Here is a 16667-nt window from a genome sequence, read left to right as displayed (position 1 = left end):
TTTTTTATTACTTTCTAGCCAGCAAGCGTGAATTTTCACCCATACTGGGTGGCTGAAAAGTTGAAAAGGAAAAATAAACTAAAAACCCTTTTGCCAGATGCATGACAATTTAGGTGCCAAATGCAGTTACAGATGCAGAACATCTGTAATATTTTTTTTTAAAAGGTAACCAAAGGTAGGTGATCAAGGGCACATGTTATTGGAATTGCTTTGGATAAATTTGTTGCATCTCTTTCAGAGTAAGCCTTTTTTTGTTTTGAGTCTAGGATGGCTGACTTAAACAAGGAGTGTAGCTGTGGAGAGGTGTGGTCTAGAAGAGTCTTAAGGAGAAGAAGATCTAAGATGTAGATTAGGGCTACACCAACAACAGGATCTTGACCAGAAGCCTGGAGAAGAGTGACTCAGCTGGGCTCTGGATGACTCTTAGAGCCTCACGTAGAGAACAGTCTGCTTGCATGGCTGGATTTGCAGGATTACAGGATGGTGTAAGTCATATTGCCTCGGAAAGGGACCAGAGAAACACCTGTTTCTTCTTTTAATGGATGCAACCTTCTGGCTGATTCAGTGCAAAAAGCAGCGGCGTTATTTAAAGGCAATGTTTATTTGGCAAAGGAAGAAAAATAATCCAGAGCACACATGTACCCTGAAGATGGATTTGAAATGAATCCTGCAACAGGTTGTGTGTGTGTGGTGCTGAGCATCATTCATTCATACTATTTACATTTGCAGATTCTGAGCAGGTACAAGGACATCTCAAGTGATAAATATAGGCCTGGAAGTAAGAACTCGTAGAGAATCAAAAAGAAATAACCATCAGTTCTGACTGTGCCTTAAATCACTAAAATAGAAGCTGAAATCCACATGCATTTTACAAGCAAGGGTCTGCCACTTCGGAAGGATCTCCTCACCCAGGAGATGTTAGCAGGTAGGTTTTTTTCCTTTGTCCTATTTCTGTCCTGGTATTCTGCTTGGCAAATATGAAAAGCAGGATTGTTTTGTGAAGGCTAAGTGTGTCATTACATACATGAGGCCAAAACCTCAAGAATCGGAGCCCTTGACAACATCAGTGCATTACAATGGACACTTGTCCATAATGATACATCTCTGGTTCTATGGACAAACAAACTGTTCTGTCTGTGGCTGGTTCCTCTGCAGAACAGGCTTTGCTGATGCTTCAGTTACAAGTCTCTGGCTCTTCCTGCATAATTTCTATCCTGGCCCTGCCCAGTCTGACTAAAAGCTGTCAAGTCCTAGAACTGTCTTTGTGATTCAGTGGCTGGTCAGCATGTAGCAGTCCTGACTGGAGAGGGACATGGAATTTGTAATTGTATGAGGATGTGAGGGAAAGGGAAGGGGATGGAAGGGGAGTTTTTTGCCATTAAAAGCCTTACATTAAAAAAACAATCTTCCCAGAGTAGTTTCCAAAAGCTAGGGGAGGAAAGTATGACATTTCTTTCCTTTTTGTAAGGAGGATAAGTGGATATTTGTTTAATTAAAATCTATGGGAGAGGGACCAGCTAAAACATTTTAATCTTTGGGGTTTTGCTTGGTCACATTCTTGAAATGCTGGGAAAACCTTGATTGCAGTAAAGAATGGGTTTTGTCTCTCTGGATAGCCCTTTTCACACACACCCCTTTGCCTCCAGCAGAGGAGGAAAAGCAGGTGGTAGGTGCAGGTCAGTCAACACTGGAGAGCTCTGGGCCCTGTATCTGCAGCAGATATTGGCCACTGCATCCACAGACACCTGCTCTGGGCTCCCCTATCCTGCTGCCATGGCCAGGAGAGCCATGCAGCATGCTGGGTGCCTCTTCTCTTGGCCCCAAAACCAGCCACCCTTGCGCTGATGCGGGGAGTCCCAAGCCCCCAGTCTCACAGGATTTCCCCCAAGGCATTGCTGTTGGCCCCATGGAGACAGTTCACAGCTTTTGAAGGTGAAGCTGTCCTTTTGCCAGACCAGTGTCCTAGGTGTATCAAAACAAGGTGATAAAAACACAGTTGCTCCTGAAACTGCCCTCAGAAGGTCCCAGCATCAGGTGACACCACAGCTCACCAGTACTGCACTGGTAACCACTGTGCCAGTGGTGCTCTCGCTGCTGGTGTGGGACTCGGGTATCACAGCAGAGCTGCTCCGAGTCTCCTCCAGAGACCAGTTACTGAGGGTGTGTCATGTCCAGGTGTGAGGAGGGTGGCCTGTGTGTGGCCTCGTTGATCTGTCCTTGCACAAGAAGGAGAGCTATGCCTTTGAACATGGTGCACCATCAACTTGCCTGCCCTAGTGCCTCAACTTTTAGCTGGAAGAACCTTTCCAAAACTGCACGTGATGGGCTTGTGAGGGTGTCAGGCCAAAGAGTTGGCAAAGTGTGTTCCAGATGTGTTACAGACCAGGAGCCAGGACACTGTTTGGCACTACAGTGTCTTCATTGATCCACACTGGGGATAAGGTGGAGAAGAGTCTCTCTTGTGGCAGGCCCTGGGCCCAGCCTGCATCACCTGCCTGGAGACATGGGCGATTCTGAGAGCAGAAGCAGTGATTCCTACAGCAGGACACAATTCAGGAAAACAGCATTCACGTAAGAGGTGAAATAGGATTTTGGTGAGTGATGGAAGTCCAAAAGAAAGGATGCTGCTGACTGGGCAGTGCTATGCTCAGGTGCTTCAGCTGATGCTTCTTAGACCTTCTCAAACCACGTGGGTAATGCGAGCTGGCTTTCTGGAATGCATCTTTGATGGTGTTTTTTTTTGGAAAATAGAGGAAAGAAAGGAATTTTAGACTTCTGGCCAGAGTACCAGGGCTGCAAAGGTAACCTTTCTGCTGTGGGTGAGCCCAAATAAGACCTGCCTTGATTTTGGAAGAGCAAAGATGTATGGCAAATCAAGCAGTTTCGGGGGATGAGGGGGAGGAGAAGATACCAGGGTTTGGCCAAACGGAGGGAAATTCAGTCTGGTAGAGATGAAAGCTAGCAAGTTCCTGTGGTTATTGGACCTGCTGGTTGAGCTCCACTGCAACCCAAAGCCTGGCCCTGCCCTGTACTAGAAAGAGCAGGATGCATTTGTAAGTCAGTTGTGAGAGTCTCCTCTCCCCCACCCTCCACCCTGTGTGTTAGTCAGGGGGATCCTGGGGCCTTGCTGTCTGTCTCCACCCTTGGGGACCTGGGGAAGCACTGCTGTGCTTTGGCTGTGGCCTGCCTTTCTTGGGGCTGCTTATTTCTTTTTGAAGAGTTTGCGGAAGGAGCTCCGGAACCCCCCCTTGGGCTCGTGCCGCGGGTTGTGGTCGCTGAAGGATGTTTGCTCATTGTCATCCTTCTGGCAGAACCTGGTGTTGTCTTCTGCATGGAGCTCCTAAAAGGGAAAAGACAATTTAACCAGCATTTGCAACCTCACATTCTTGTTCCCTTCTCTCTCTTTCTATTTCTCTCTCTCTGTGCTAGGAGGGACCTGGTGGGTGAAGAGGTGCTGACAAGGCTGGGAAACAACACTGGTACCTCTGCAGAGAGCTTGTTGCTGGCTCTAGGGCTGAGGCAGTGACAGAGGAATAGAAGGATAAGCATTATGAGAGGGAACTGGAGCCTTTCTTGCTAAGCTTTTTGTTTAGGGGAAGTTCATTAGCTTCTTTTGCCAGTGAGGGAGCAAGCCAGCTTGGGCAGCTGAAAGAACTTCCCACCCTCTCCTTTCTCCCCTAGAGCAGGAAGGCATCGGGCTTTGGAGCTGTGATAAGGTGTGAAAGACTTCTACTGGCTCTGCTGCTGCGTGGTTTTATATCTGTGGGGCAAAAGGCTTCATTAGCACACACACCTTGTGGTACATGTGCCACTAAAAGCTGTGTCCCTCTTTCAGGAGAAAGCTCCTCTCAGCAAGACTCTGGACAAGACCCTTTACTCCAACTCTGCCCACCACTGCCATGGTGATTTCCTTTGCACTGTGCGGGAGAACATGTTCTGCAGTTCTGGACAAGCTCCACATCTACACCCTACTGTGGGCCATAATTCTGTGCAGGTGAGTGCCAAAGAGCTCATTGGCCCCTTTCTCTGGGGTGCCTCTGTCCCCATGACTCTTCTCCCAATGCCTCATCTCCCCTGTTCAACCTACCACCACCTTCTTCACTCACTAGGCTTTTTTTTCTTTTCTTTTGAAGTTTCCTTGCTGCCTTTTCAGTCAGGCTGTTGGAACCTATCTCCCATCATCATCTGCATCTACAGCCCCCTGTGTAAGCACCTCAGAGCACCCTTGGCCTCTACTTCCTTGGCTGTGACAGCCCAGAGCTGACTTTGAACAGTCACTGCAAACCACAGAAACATTGCTCCTGCAGGATCTGGTGTCCCTGAAGGGTTACAGTGCTGTTTGCCATGTTCCATCGCAGGGACACAGTTGCTGAGCTTTGACTGTTCTCACACAGAGTTTGGCATAGGTCTGTACAATCCAGGCAACAAATGGAGGTGAAACAAAACCTATGGACCATATCCCTGCTGGTGTAAATGGGCTGAGCTTGGCCGAGTCATGCTGGTTTACACTGGCATGACTTATCCAGCACTTACCCAGCATTTCTCACAGCAGGTGGAAAGGCACCTGTTTCACTGGGTGGCAACAACAATACTAATTTTGAACAGCTTTGTATACACTTTGTGACCTGCTCAGAATATTCACCTGGGGTGGGAAGCTCAGTGACAGGTGGAGACACACAAGAGGCTACCTTGTCTTAAAGGTGTTCTAGTTCAGCCAGCTGTGCACCTCAACCCGTGCTTTTCCCTGGGAATGATGTGTGTGAAAACGAGCCGTCTTGTCCCTCCCTTGGGCATGTACATGCAGTTGAGGTCTTGGAATGTGTGGGCTTGAAAGCTGTTTTGGCGTGTTCTACTCTAACTGTATCTCAGATCTTTCTCCTGCTGCTGCACCACCGTGTGCTTTTTTTTTTTTCCTCCTTCTATTTAAGCCTCCTTACTTCCAAAAAGCTCGGTTTTTCACCCGCTCCTCTCTGTGGGGGGAAGTAGCTCCTTTGGGAGCTTCGAGATGAGGCTGAGATCATGTGAGGCTGAACATTCCTGTCCTGCTTCTGCTGCAGACGGCTCCCGCTGCTGCTCCGTGTGCTGTAGAGTCTGGTGCTAACGCCCTCGGCGCTCCGCGGCAGCTCCTTCAGGGACCTGCTCAGCTGCTTCCCTTTGCTGTGGAACATCTCACGCTTGTAGGTGCTGCTGCTCACGGGAGTGCAGCTCTTGGGCAGTGGCTGCAAGGCGTGGTCTGTCCTCTCTGGTTCTGAGGTGAAGTTCACAGGCCTAAGGAAGCAAATATCCAAGCTGGACTCGGAAGAGGCCGGGGAGCAGTTCTCAAAGAGAGCAAGGTTTTGGAAGGTGTCATCTTCGTAGGGGCCTGGCATGGTGAAAACCTCCCCAGGGTAGTCAAACTCTTCGTAGCTTGGTGCAAAGTTCCTGGCATCCTGCAGCAATTCCACAGAGCTTCTGATGGCTCTCTCAGTGTTCCCCACCGCGTCAGCCGGTGGCGCTTCGTACTCCATTTCAGGGATGGATTGCAGAGGGGCTGTCAAGGCCTTGAGTTCCTGCTCTGTCAGCTGAGAGGAGGCAAGGATGTTCTCTGGCCTCTCGTGTTTTCTGCTTTCCATCTCCCAGTCAGGGGACTTTACAGTCTGGATATTCTCCATCACCGTCGGCTGGGGTTTCTTCATCTGCGGCATCAAATGCCTTAGAAATAAAAACCAAACCAAAACAAAAAAATAGAAGTGGAATACTAAAGGATGACAGAGACAGCATGACGAATTCCCCCCACCCATTCACTCCCCTAACCCTATTGTGTTGATTTTATGGCCAAAAGGTACTCTCTTTTCTTAGAGAACAGTAACAGAGGTATCTCTTGCAGAAATGGCCTTTGTCTGACTTTTGCATTCTACAGCGTGAAATGAATAGAAACTGAGAAGCTAACTGCTCCATCTCTCTCCTGCTCATCTGCATACCAGTTTTTAACTTTCCTTCTCTCTCTGTAATGTAGGAGCCACGCCTCACTTTCCTGTGGTTTCAGGTGGACTGAGTTTCTCTCTTGGGTAAAGTGACTCTGTCCCCAAAATGTGTCAGGAGTACTTGGAAGGCTCCTACCCTCCTTGTGTTCCAGCTGAGTCTTCAGTTCATGATGAATGTGAGGGTGGTGCCAGCTGAGGCTAACAAGGTGGAGGCCTGGAGCAAAATTCAGCAATTCTTGTCTGTGAGAAGGGGGAGATTGGCTTGGGCAGTCTGGGGAGAAGGAGGCTAAGGACTGATCTATAACACTGCTAACAGAGGGGGACTGGGAATGATGCAGCCAAACTCTTGTTAGTATCAAACGAGATTAGCCACAAATTTCTGGCATAAGAGTAAAAGTCAGTCTAGTGTGCTTCTCTGATCATCATCTCATTTGGCACCTGTCAGGCTGGAAATGGCTAAAGGGGAACCATATGAGGAGTGGTGAAGGCACTTGGTCTATTCAACCTGGAGGACACTGAGGGTAGACCTTGCTGCAGCTACAGCTTCCTCAGGAGGGACAGCAGGGAGGCAGGCACTGATCTCTCCTCTCTGGTGACTGGTGACAGGACCTGAGGGAACAGTGTGAAGTTGTGTCAGGGGAGATTCAGGTTGTATATTAGGAAAAGTTTCTTCTCCCAGGGAGTGGTTGAGCACTGAACAGGCTCCCCAGAGCAGTGATCACAGCACCAGAGCTGTGACCAGAGCTTGACAGAATTCAAGGGGTGTTTGCACAAAGCTGTCAGACACATGGTGTGACTCTTGAGGATGGTTCTGTGCAAGGCCAGGAGTTGGACTCAGTGATTCTTGTCCTTTCCAACTCAGAGTATTTTGTGATTCTGTGAAGATTTCCAGGTGTTACCAGTAGCCCTGTCAGTCTTGACTTAGTCATGTGTCTTTCTGAACCCATTTTGTACTGGTACCTTCTGATAGCAAATCACATTATCCAGTTATGTGCTGTGTGGAAAAGTATTTTTTTTCCCTGCTCTGAGATCTTGGTCCCATTTCCCAGCTCTTGTAATGATGACAGTGTATAATGTGGAGTGTTACTGTGCACACCACTGTCAGGCCTAAACAAATCCACGTCCTGCCTGTATTGCCTGTATTGCCTTAGCAGGCAGAGCTCGGAAACATTCCCTGCTTATAAACCACATGGCAGGGAACAGCAGGATGGAACCAGCCCTTCATCTCTCTATTCATATACAGGGAGTGTTTTTGGAAATGACAGCCTGTAGCTGCCTGGTGTCACTGGCATGGGGTGGGTGAGGAGAGAGTTTTCAGCCTACTTTGAAAGCTGCCCACTAGGACACCAGGCTTACGGGGTGGTTGTGCCCGAGGAAGGTGCTGCAGGGAATGACTGGATGGCCTCTTCGGTGTGGATCCCACTGTCCCGCATTGATGCTGCACTGGGCGTTGGAGAAACCTCCTGGCTGGTACACTGGGAGGTGAGACCTTTGTACAGCTTCACCAGGGATGACCTGAGGGAGGAGAAATCCATCGTCGGGCTAAGAAATAAGGCAGGGAATAAGCACGAGCGTGTAGAATCACAGAAAACAGGACTGGGAGGGACGTTTAATATTCCTGTTCACCTCTGCCCACCCCAAGGAAGAGCCTGTTCCACCTAGTATGCTCCAGCCAGCAGGGCATCCTGCTTTCTGTGGTGTTCTTAACACCTCTCCTGATTGCAGTCCCTCCCCAGCAATCTGATCCAGCCCTTTACCACCCTCCATACTTGGAAGCTTCCCTTGAAATTTGATCTTGTCCTACTCCTCAGGAAGATCATCACAAGGAGCAAAGGCAATCAGATTCTGATTTTAGTAAAAAGCCTTGATTTCAAGGAATTGTTCTGAACTGCAACTTGAGAATCTACATTCAGGGTAATTTTTGTCATAGTTCCACTCAAATACATTTTTAAGACTTTTGTTTCTCCTACCTCCTCCCCCAGTAAAATAAAATGACACAGTTCTTTTGGAGTCTCAGCCTCACCAGGGCCTGGAGCTGCCAGAGCTAAATCCCCATGTGTTTTCCCATTGGGGAGTGACTTTGCCACCAGCTTAAGGAATCAAATTATTCCATGAAACATGTGGCTGCTTTATTTAGAAGGATTTAGAAGTGATTTTTCTTTCACTCTCAGAGTTAGGCTAAAGGGCCCACTCCAAATCTGACCTCAGTATGGAGGGCAAATGCCAATAGTGGTTCTTCTCCAGCATTCAGATGCAAAGGGCTTTGTTTTATTCAGCAGAGCAGTGTGACTGTTGATCTTTCGTGGAACTAAAACCCGTTTGCCAGGTTTCCCCCACCCCTCCCTTCCCTGGTGACAGAGAATGAGCTGATGTTGTGCTTACTTCTTCAGCTTTTTCCTCTTCTGTATCAGCAGGTCTTCATTGCATTGGAAGAGGAGGCTGTAGTGTGAGATGAAAACCCGGAGGCGCTGCACGCACACCAGCAGCAGGTAATAGTCAGGGTGCTCCTGCTCCGTGAACTTCAGGACATTCTGAGGCACAGAGGAGAGCAGGCTGTTTGGAGGGTGTCCTGCCCCTTTCTGGGAAGAAGGCACTATTGGAACCATGGATTAGGGCTCTGGAGTGTTAATGGCTCTGCCCTGGGGGAGCTTTGCTAGGCACCATGAGTTTCTGAGGGACTTGAATGAGGCCTGCCTCCCACTAGGAACCACTGTAAATTTAATCACGGGATGTGTAGATGATGCACTTGTTGAGTTTAGCTTAGGGTGAATAAACCAATGTTTTGATTTTCTAGGGCTTGCTTTCTGTGTATTTGCCTTGTCTGAAATGTTTCTGTACAATTCAGATAAGCCTTCTGTGAACCAGAACTCTTTTTATCGGCCATCTCTCTGTAGGACAGGTTATTGAGCCCTAGGAGGCCTCTCAGATGTGTCCCATCTCTGGCCTCCTGTTTTCCCAGAGCAGCAAACAGCAGAGCCTTTGGCTTCCCTGGGAACAAAAGCTGTTTCTGTCAGGCCAGTTGGAGAAACTGGCAAATATAAGCAAGCCTAGTGAAAAAGATGAAACTTAACCTATTGTTAGCTGGCTTTCCCTTTGAATTTTTTTTTTTTCTTCAAAGAACCCACTGGGTTTGTCAGGACCCTGTACCTGTACAGGCCCAAATACCAGCTCTCAGTTAAATGTCACCTGATGTGATTAGAATTCAACAACACAGTTTCCATCCTGGGGCCCTACCTGTAGGTGAATAAGGTATTCAGGGATTCGCTGGACTATATGAAAGAACAGAATGTAGAGATCAGACTTGATTTCTTCTTCAACCTGAAATAGAGAAAAATTACTTAATAGTCTTTTCCACCCATAAAACACATCTCCTTCCAGATGGTTCTGTGGTTTAATGAGTAGTTATGCTGTAAGGAGCTATAACAGTTCACAGGGGCACACCAGACATTTAGGCTGGGGATTATCTACTTGGGACACTCAGCTTAACAAAGTAGGGGGGTATGTTGAAAGTGCACTAGTTAAGTTTCAGTGAAACCCCAAGAAGACACTGTTGCTCAGAATGAAGTTCTTAGTTTAGGCTAAAATTAATTGAACAAAATGAGATTAACTTCGAAATTAAAATACCTTGGAAGCAAGCAAATGGGGTTCAGTTGCTGCACTTTAAACTACTTTTATATTTAACTTTTCAAGTTTAAACCAAGAATCCAGAACCAAATAGCTGAAGCTCAAAGTGAAGACTCTTTTCTCTATAAAGGACTCAATCCCTCTGTTTGGATGAGTCCTCCATTTTCCAGGGAACAGTTCCTGGAAAAGGTCTGGATAGCATATGCATAGGTAAGCTTTTGGGAGTTTTAATCTGAGGCGTTGTCATGGCACAGCAGAAAAGCTGCTTTGGTTTCAGACAGCGAGGAAGGTGTTAAAGCTGCCTTTTGTAGGTGCCAGTCAGCCACAGCAATCTCCAGGAAACAGAACAAGTGGATTGGCAGGAGAGTCCTATCATGGGTAGGCATAACAGGAAGAGATCCAGGCTTGCATGGTGCCATGCTATGTGCTGGGAAGCAGGCAGGAAGTTTACCTCCTTCAGGATCACCACGTGGATCAGAGAGATGCATTCTGGCAGGTCCCTCAGGTAAGCAACGTAGTAGTCCAGAAAATTATTCTTACAAAAGAGAAAAAACACCCAAACTTAACAGAGATTTTTGGTCACAGAGCCAGCCAAAGTGTTAATTCCCCACCATCACTGCTGGATGGTCACCAGTGCAACAGAGCTGCTGTTTCCATCCTTCAGGGCTTGGAACTTCTCAGGAAAGTCTGTTTAATAAGATGTTCAGCTGTTGAGCACAGTGTGTAAAGCTTTACTGCAGGTGGGGAGGGGTAGAGAGGCTGGGCAGTAAGAAGCTCTTCTTATCTAAGACTCCTAAGATTAATACAGTATCAAATGAGTTTTTACACATCCTTGTTGCTCACCAGGGCAAAAGAAGTGGGTTCAACAAACCAGGTAGGCCTGTGCCTTCCCAGGTGCTTGTCAGAGCTCTGAGCAAGATGTATTGGAGCAGGGGAGCATCAGATCCCTTCTCTTTTCACACCGTTACTGGAAATACAGCCATTCAGGCTGTCAAGGTTCACATCTGGCTCCTGCAAGCAGGTCTGGGTGTCATGTAGTTTATGGAGCTGTGCTATGAGGCTGCTTACCCACAGTGGGTCTGGCATGTGGATCCCTGAACACCAAAGGGGCTGCCGTGCCCCAGGACTGTGCTCTAGGGGGGCTTGCTGAAAGCTTTGCCCTTCAGGCCACAGCTGCATAGCAGAGCCTCTCCGTTCAAGATGCCTTGGTCTACCTGTGCCTCAACAAAACGTCATGAAACATGACAGAATATTCTGGAGAGGTCTTTAACATACCTCATCATTTGTCAGCTTCAGGAAGATGTCTCCTAGGATCCCTTGTCGTGGCCAGCTCAGGACTCTCTCCTGGAGAGCGTGCAGTAAATCCACGTGCTGCTGCACCAGGAACCTCAAAGAGTTGGGGAAAAAGCTGACAGGAGACCAAGTCAGATTGGTAACACAGAGCAAAACCTCATCCCCAGTAAGTGAATACTGCTGAAGTGGGCATTCCTGAGTGGTCAGCACAGCCTTGCACATGCAATATTGACTGCACCTATTATTGCTACTCTAGCACAGGTGTTACTGACTCCTGTAGTTGGAGTCCTGGCTGCATCTGGGGATCCTGCTTTGGCTGCTGTGTACATGCAAGTGCCCTCTCCAGCTGGCTATTGATGAAGTGTTTTGAAAGCTCCTTAGGCTTTCCTTGCAATGCATTGAGTAGCTGACCAGAATTAGCAGCACAGGCAGCCCCAGGCAATGCTGCTGTGGCTGATGATGCAGGACCATGGCCCTGAGCCATCCCACTGCGAACTTGGAAGAGAGCTCCCCAGCTTTCTCTGTTTCACAAGACAACCCACTGATGCAGAGCTGGTCAAAATGTGCTAGTGCCTTTCTGCCACTTCACTTTGATTTCAGCCAGAATCAGAATGAAGATGGTGGACAAGGTGCAACGAACAGGCAGGGATGTCTTTAATGACTGCAAAAACCTCCCAGTGCCTCCAGTTTTCAACTAGAAATAAAGTGTTCAATGATCTCTGTGTGGATGTAAGAAAAGTGTGTGAGGGGATAATGCAGAAGTAATATTGACTGAAGAAAGCTCTCCAAAAGACAAAGAGCATGTTACATCAAATACCTTCTCTCTTTGGTGCTTCTTTTCACATCTGGCCCCTGCAGCGTGGCCTTGATCTTCAGGATTAGGGAAAGGTTGATGACATATTTCCTTTCAGACTCCAGCAGCTCCAAGGCGATGTTCTGCCTTTTGGCTTCCAGAAGATAATGGTTAAGTTTAAAAATAAGGAAATACTGACCTCAAGGACAGCTGCATATTAGACTGGTGAAGTGATCATGAAAGGAGAAACTTGTTTAAAAATTGTATTAATGTCTCATCTTTTTGCATCTTCTTTACCCAAAATATAAAACTCCACCCTGATGCTACAGCATGCCCCAGACATGACCAGTGCCTCAGTTTGCTAAGAAAGTTCCAAAGCAGATGTATTTCCCCCATGAATACAAAATTTTTCTAAGAATAACAAAGCAAGCAATCAAAGGCAAAACAACTCATATAAGGGTTTCCCATCCTGAAGAAACCCTGCAGAATGAGAAGTTGTATTTTTCATGCACTTAAGCAACTACTCTGCTGCAATCCCTTCAGTGCTCTGAACCTGACAGGTCTTGGAAAGGAGAGGGGCTGTCCTGGGTACAGAGCAGTTCTGTCAGTCACACAGCCCAACAAATACAAAGGCCAGAGGTCTTGCAGTGGAGTGTGAGGCCCTGAGAGATTCTCCCCAGCAGCAGAAACTGGCCTGTGTGTCTCCCTCCATGGATGCTGATGACCAGCCAGCTCACACCAGCTTTGAGCCTCTCTAGCCAGAGTTTTCTACTCCTTACCAGCCAAAGAGGGCTCACATATTATGTTGTCTGCTGAGCTGTATCTGCTTTGGCCCATGTCTTTCCCTCTCTCTGGTTGCTCTTTGGAAATGTATTCATCTCCCCAGTCCTTGGTGTCCTTGGGCTGCTTCCAAACTGTTGATGGCAGATGCATTTTTGACTGCCCCTCTGTTGCCAGGGAAGGCTTGAGGCTGTCATCTGTCTCCATGGCTGCCCCTGCAATGACAGACAGGTCAATGGACTCTGACATCTCAGCATCTCTCTGACAGGTTACGCTGCTTCCATCCATTTGAAGCACTGGAAGGTGAATTTGGAGTATTCTTTGTGCTTCACAAGGGCTGTAGCCTTGTAGAGTTAATTTACAAAGGAAGTGCAGTTGGTGAGCTCTTCAGCAAAACAAAGTTTGCACTCTTGCAGCGTTTATTTTCAAGCCAATTAAGATCCAAAATGAGCTATATGTAGAGAAGCAGAAACACCTTCTTTTCCCAAAGGGGAAAAGTGGTGCTCTCACTATTCTTTGTTACATCAGGAAGCTTCAATTCTTCCTTTCTGCAAAAGCACTTAGAATCTAAGAAAGCAACAGCAGAAAGTTTTTCTCTGCCAAACCCTTGGCACTGACCATTAGAGGCACTTCAGCGACACAGGTTTGCCCTCATATCTCAACTATAAGTAGGAAAATAGATGTACAGGGCAGAGTGAAAGATAACCCTATGAAATGCCTTCCCTGAAAGCATTTCTTCACTGCAGTAAAGCAAGCACTCTAATTGAATCATTGTCCTGCTGTCTTTGGACACTTGATATTTTCTTACCTGGGCCTGCTATGACTTTCACACCTCCTTCTCCCATGGGCATGATCCTGGTGTCAGACACTGTTGAAGAACAAAGGGAACTTTAGCAACAGAAAGAAACTGTAGAGCTTGCTTCTTCCTGCCAAGCCCTGTCAGTAGGGTTAAATCCTCCAGTCTTTCAGTTTTGCTATGAAAACATCCCTGTTGGACTGTCCAATAAGGAGAATCTTCTCTGCTGGGCTCTTGTCACAAGTCTGTATTTCAGTAGCACTTGCAGACAGACAATGTGGGGTCCCTGCTGTGCTCAGTGCTGTGTGACTGCAGAGGAATGTGAGCAGTCTTGGCTTCTCCTGGCATGCAGGTGCATGTTGGGTAGAAGATACTCCACACAGAACAAAAAGGATGGAGACCTAACACAGAGCCAGGGCTGGTATTTTGAGTGGAAAGGAGCTTATTGAAGAACAGAGGGATGAGACTGGAAAGAAAGGAGCAGTGGGAGAAGTGGGTGAGAAAGGTGGCTGTGCAAGAGGGATGTGAGGGAGAGGGCTGACCTGCCACCTCAGAGCATAGGGCAGAGAGGGCCATGACTGGCAAGTTCTGAGCAAAACAGAGTAGAAAACAGCACATGGTTTTCATCTAATCTCTGCCTTTGTTGACATTTTTCATGAATATGTTTTTATTATCTTCCTATCTGAGCAGCAAGAGAGTGATAGGCCCGCTTAGACCCCCAGAAAATTATAGAATGAAAGGCTCTGCTCCATCTTCTTTTCTTTGATTCCCACTTCAAAGTTTTTGGCAATTGATAGTGTTTTCCTCATCAAGGTGTGATTCCTCCTTCCTGTGCCCTGCTCCCTCACACAGAAACAAAACCAGGATTTTTATCAAGAGCCCCCATTTGCTTCTGTATCTGTGCCACTGGCACTACAGGAATGAAGATCCAGCCTGTATCCCTTGAAGGAGGCAAGAAATGGCTGTTGAGACAGTGTTTGCAAAGCAAATACTTCCTGAACCCAGGTTAGCCCAGTGATCTTTTTCTGATTTTGTTTTTTTCCTGAGGAAGGCACTGCATTTGCCTATTCCGTTTCCTACCTTTTTCATAAGTCACGTTGTGTAAAAGACTTGTAAAATCTTCATTAATCAGCACAGGTTCTGGGAGGTTGATGGATCGAAATGGGCTGCCCTGGAGAGGTGTTGGCACTGTCTGTGACCCGTGGTCATCCTTCTGTGTTCTTCTGTACAAACACAAAGAAGGAGGTGGTTGGAAAGTCTGAATGCTACAGGTGAAGCTCCTACACTACATTTGTGGCCAACACTGTCAGAAATAGGACAACTCTAGCAGAGACCAGGAAAGGAGCTGATTTTGATGGAATTGGCAGTTCATGAACAATGTTCTGGAAATAACTTCCACTGGCTGTAGGAGAAGGTTATTTCAGATCTATTCTTTTGCAGAGTATATTTCATCTAATTAAATAGCTTAATTAGCTGAAGGGCTAGCCTAGATCTACAAAGTGTTTGCACCAAGGCAGCTGTTTAGACTCATGTTCAAAACTCTGTTTTCAGAAGGAGGCTAATTAGGACCAAGCTGGGCAACCATCTGCTTCATCACAGCATCAGTGTGGCCCAGCAGTGTGCAAACATTCTCTGACTCTGCTCAGAGGAGAAAAGGCTGGTGACAGGAAAGCAGAGCATGACTGCATCATCAGGAGCCCATTGATTGGAAGGGGAAATTGCAGTGCAGTTGTCTGAGTGGTGGAGGCCTCTGACTTTCAACAGTCCCACCATGTCTTTAGTGGGTCTCTGTTCCACCAGGCCCTGGTTCTCCAGGGAGCTGCTGGGGGCTGTTTTGCTGCTGGAATCACAGTGAGGTGTTAGCATTTTTCCTGTCTTTGCTCTGTGGGGTGTAAGAGCCTGGGGTGAACTGAAGCATTTCTGGTCATAAACAGGGCTGGTACATGTGTCCAGCCAGGAAAAAAATTAAGAAATTATGCTATACAAAAAGGAACAAAATGGACACTGCTGCTAATTAGCATTTTCAGAACCCTGGAGTTTGGGCCCTTACTTAGCTTTCATTTTCCGTGATTCCCGCCGCTTCTCTTGCTGCAGCTGCTCAATTTTCTGTTGCATTTCCTCCTGCTTGGCACTGATTTCTTCAATCATTGACTTTGCATCGCTGAGCTCCTCCTGAGAAACAGGCAAAAGCACAGCATTCCCAGGGTGCCCATCAGCCTTACGTGGCACAGCTGAGTGCTGGCTGGTGTGCACAAGAGGTGCTCCAGGGTGCTGTGGGGAGTGGCTCTGTGATGAGACACTTCCCTTGAGAGTCCAGGATGTGTGACACGTGCCGTGCACAACATGGGGATCCTTAATTCTACACAGCTCACTCAAGGCAGCATGGTGCCACATGATCAAGGCACTGGTGGGAGATGAGACTCAGGGCTTCATCCACCACCAGCTGAAAGCACTGGGAGGCTCCTGCCCTTAATGGCATTTGGAGGTGGCCTTCAGGAGCACATTTCCCCCTGCAGTTTTCCAGCATGTGTATTCACATGGTGCACTTAGTTCAGATCCCAGTGTGAGCACTCACATGTATAAGCTTTTGCCAGTCAGACCATGGATCTGCCCTTTTAGCCTGGTTTCCTATGGAAATGAGGCCCTCCATATCCTCCCTGTCCATACTTCCTCAAGCAATTTGAGCCAAGCCTTACTCAGATGTAGAGCTCTGATGCATGAAGTTCCTGCAGGTTCCATGAATGTGAGCAGCAGGATTGAGGATAAATACTCAAAAGTTTCATGTAAACCAAAGGATTTCCCCCAAGCAAGGAGGTGACTTCACTGGGAGCTCAGTGCTCGAATAGCCAACATGGGCATGAGGCAGATGGAGAGCAGCATTTGCCCCTTTTGTTGCTTGCATAATTCTTCATATCTGCATTTTAAATCCCCTTTTCCCCTATGACAATGTGCTGGGTAACCCTGTGTCTGGTTGCTCTGAGACCTCTCCCATATGCCCTTGCCCTTTTTGTTGTCTTCCTTGCTCATCTGGCACTGAGGGCTCCTTTTGCTTGGTGCCATCCGTCTCCCTGTCACAGGGTTAGCAATGGGCTTTTTCAGTAAGCAGCCCTCTTTAGCTTCACAAGGTATTATTGACTCAGCAAAACCCCCAGGGGAAAATTTGCAATAAAAACAATAAATTAGTTCCTCTGCCTGCCTTGTCATCCAGTTTCTGCATGGAGACACCGACTGTTTTAAAGTGTACTTTAAGCCTTCTTGCTTGGCTGTCTCTCCAGACCTTTGTCTTTATCCTCTTGGGCCAGATCAAACCAGGCAGCACTTCCTTCCAGCCATGTGGAAATGCAACTTCAAAAGGCTTTAGGGTTTTGTGTTGATTTGCTGCTCTCCAGTGGCTTTGGTTCCTGCAGGAAATGCAGGA

At 47.4% G+C, this 16667-nt stretch overlaps 1 protein-coding gene across 13 annotated transcripts in view; it reads right to left on the bottom strand.

The window, feature by feature from the left end:
* Positions 1-582: 582 nt before the first annotated feature.
* ARHGEF33 (Rho guanine nucleotide exchange factor 33) overlaps positions 583-16667 on the bottom strand; it is a 33668-nt gene continuing 17583 nt past the window's right edge. For all 13 annotated transcript variants that reach the window (XM_021538584.4, XM_021538583.3, XM_021538588.3 and 10 more), the window contains 12 exons: positions 15300-15421; positions 14330-14472; positions 13262-13321; positions 12453-12668; positions 11698-11827; positions 10863-10995; positions 10039-10122; positions 9198-9281; positions 8346-8494; positions 7320-7478; positions 4938-5691; positions 583-3340 (listed from right to left, as the gene is read on the bottom strand). In XM_021538584.4, the coding sequence (XP_021394259.1) occupies positions 3203-3340; positions 4938-5691; positions 7320-7478; positions 8346-8494; positions 9198-9281; positions 10039-10122; positions 10863-10995; positions 11698-11827; positions 12453-12668; positions 13262-13321; positions 14330-14472; positions 15300-15421 (2172 nt within the window). In that variant the 3' untranslated portion in view covers positions 583-3202. The remainder of the gene's footprint in view (positions 3341-4937; positions 5692-7319; positions 7479-8345; positions 8495-9197; positions 9282-10038; positions 10123-10862; positions 10996-11697; positions 11828-12452; positions 12669-13261; positions 13322-14329; positions 14473-15299; positions 15422-16667) is intronic.

The sequence above is a fragment of the Lonchura striata genome, chromosome 3 (assembly GCF_050655825.1).
Source record: "Lonchura striata isolate lonStrDom1 chromosome 3, ASM5065582v1, whole genome shotgun sequence".
Classification (NCBI taxonomy): Eukaryota; Metazoa; Chordata; class Aves; order Passeriformes; family Estrildidae; genus Lonchura; species Lonchura striata.
Note: the sequence above shows the minus strand (reverse complement) of the source record. Positions and strands in the feature narration are given on the sequence as shown.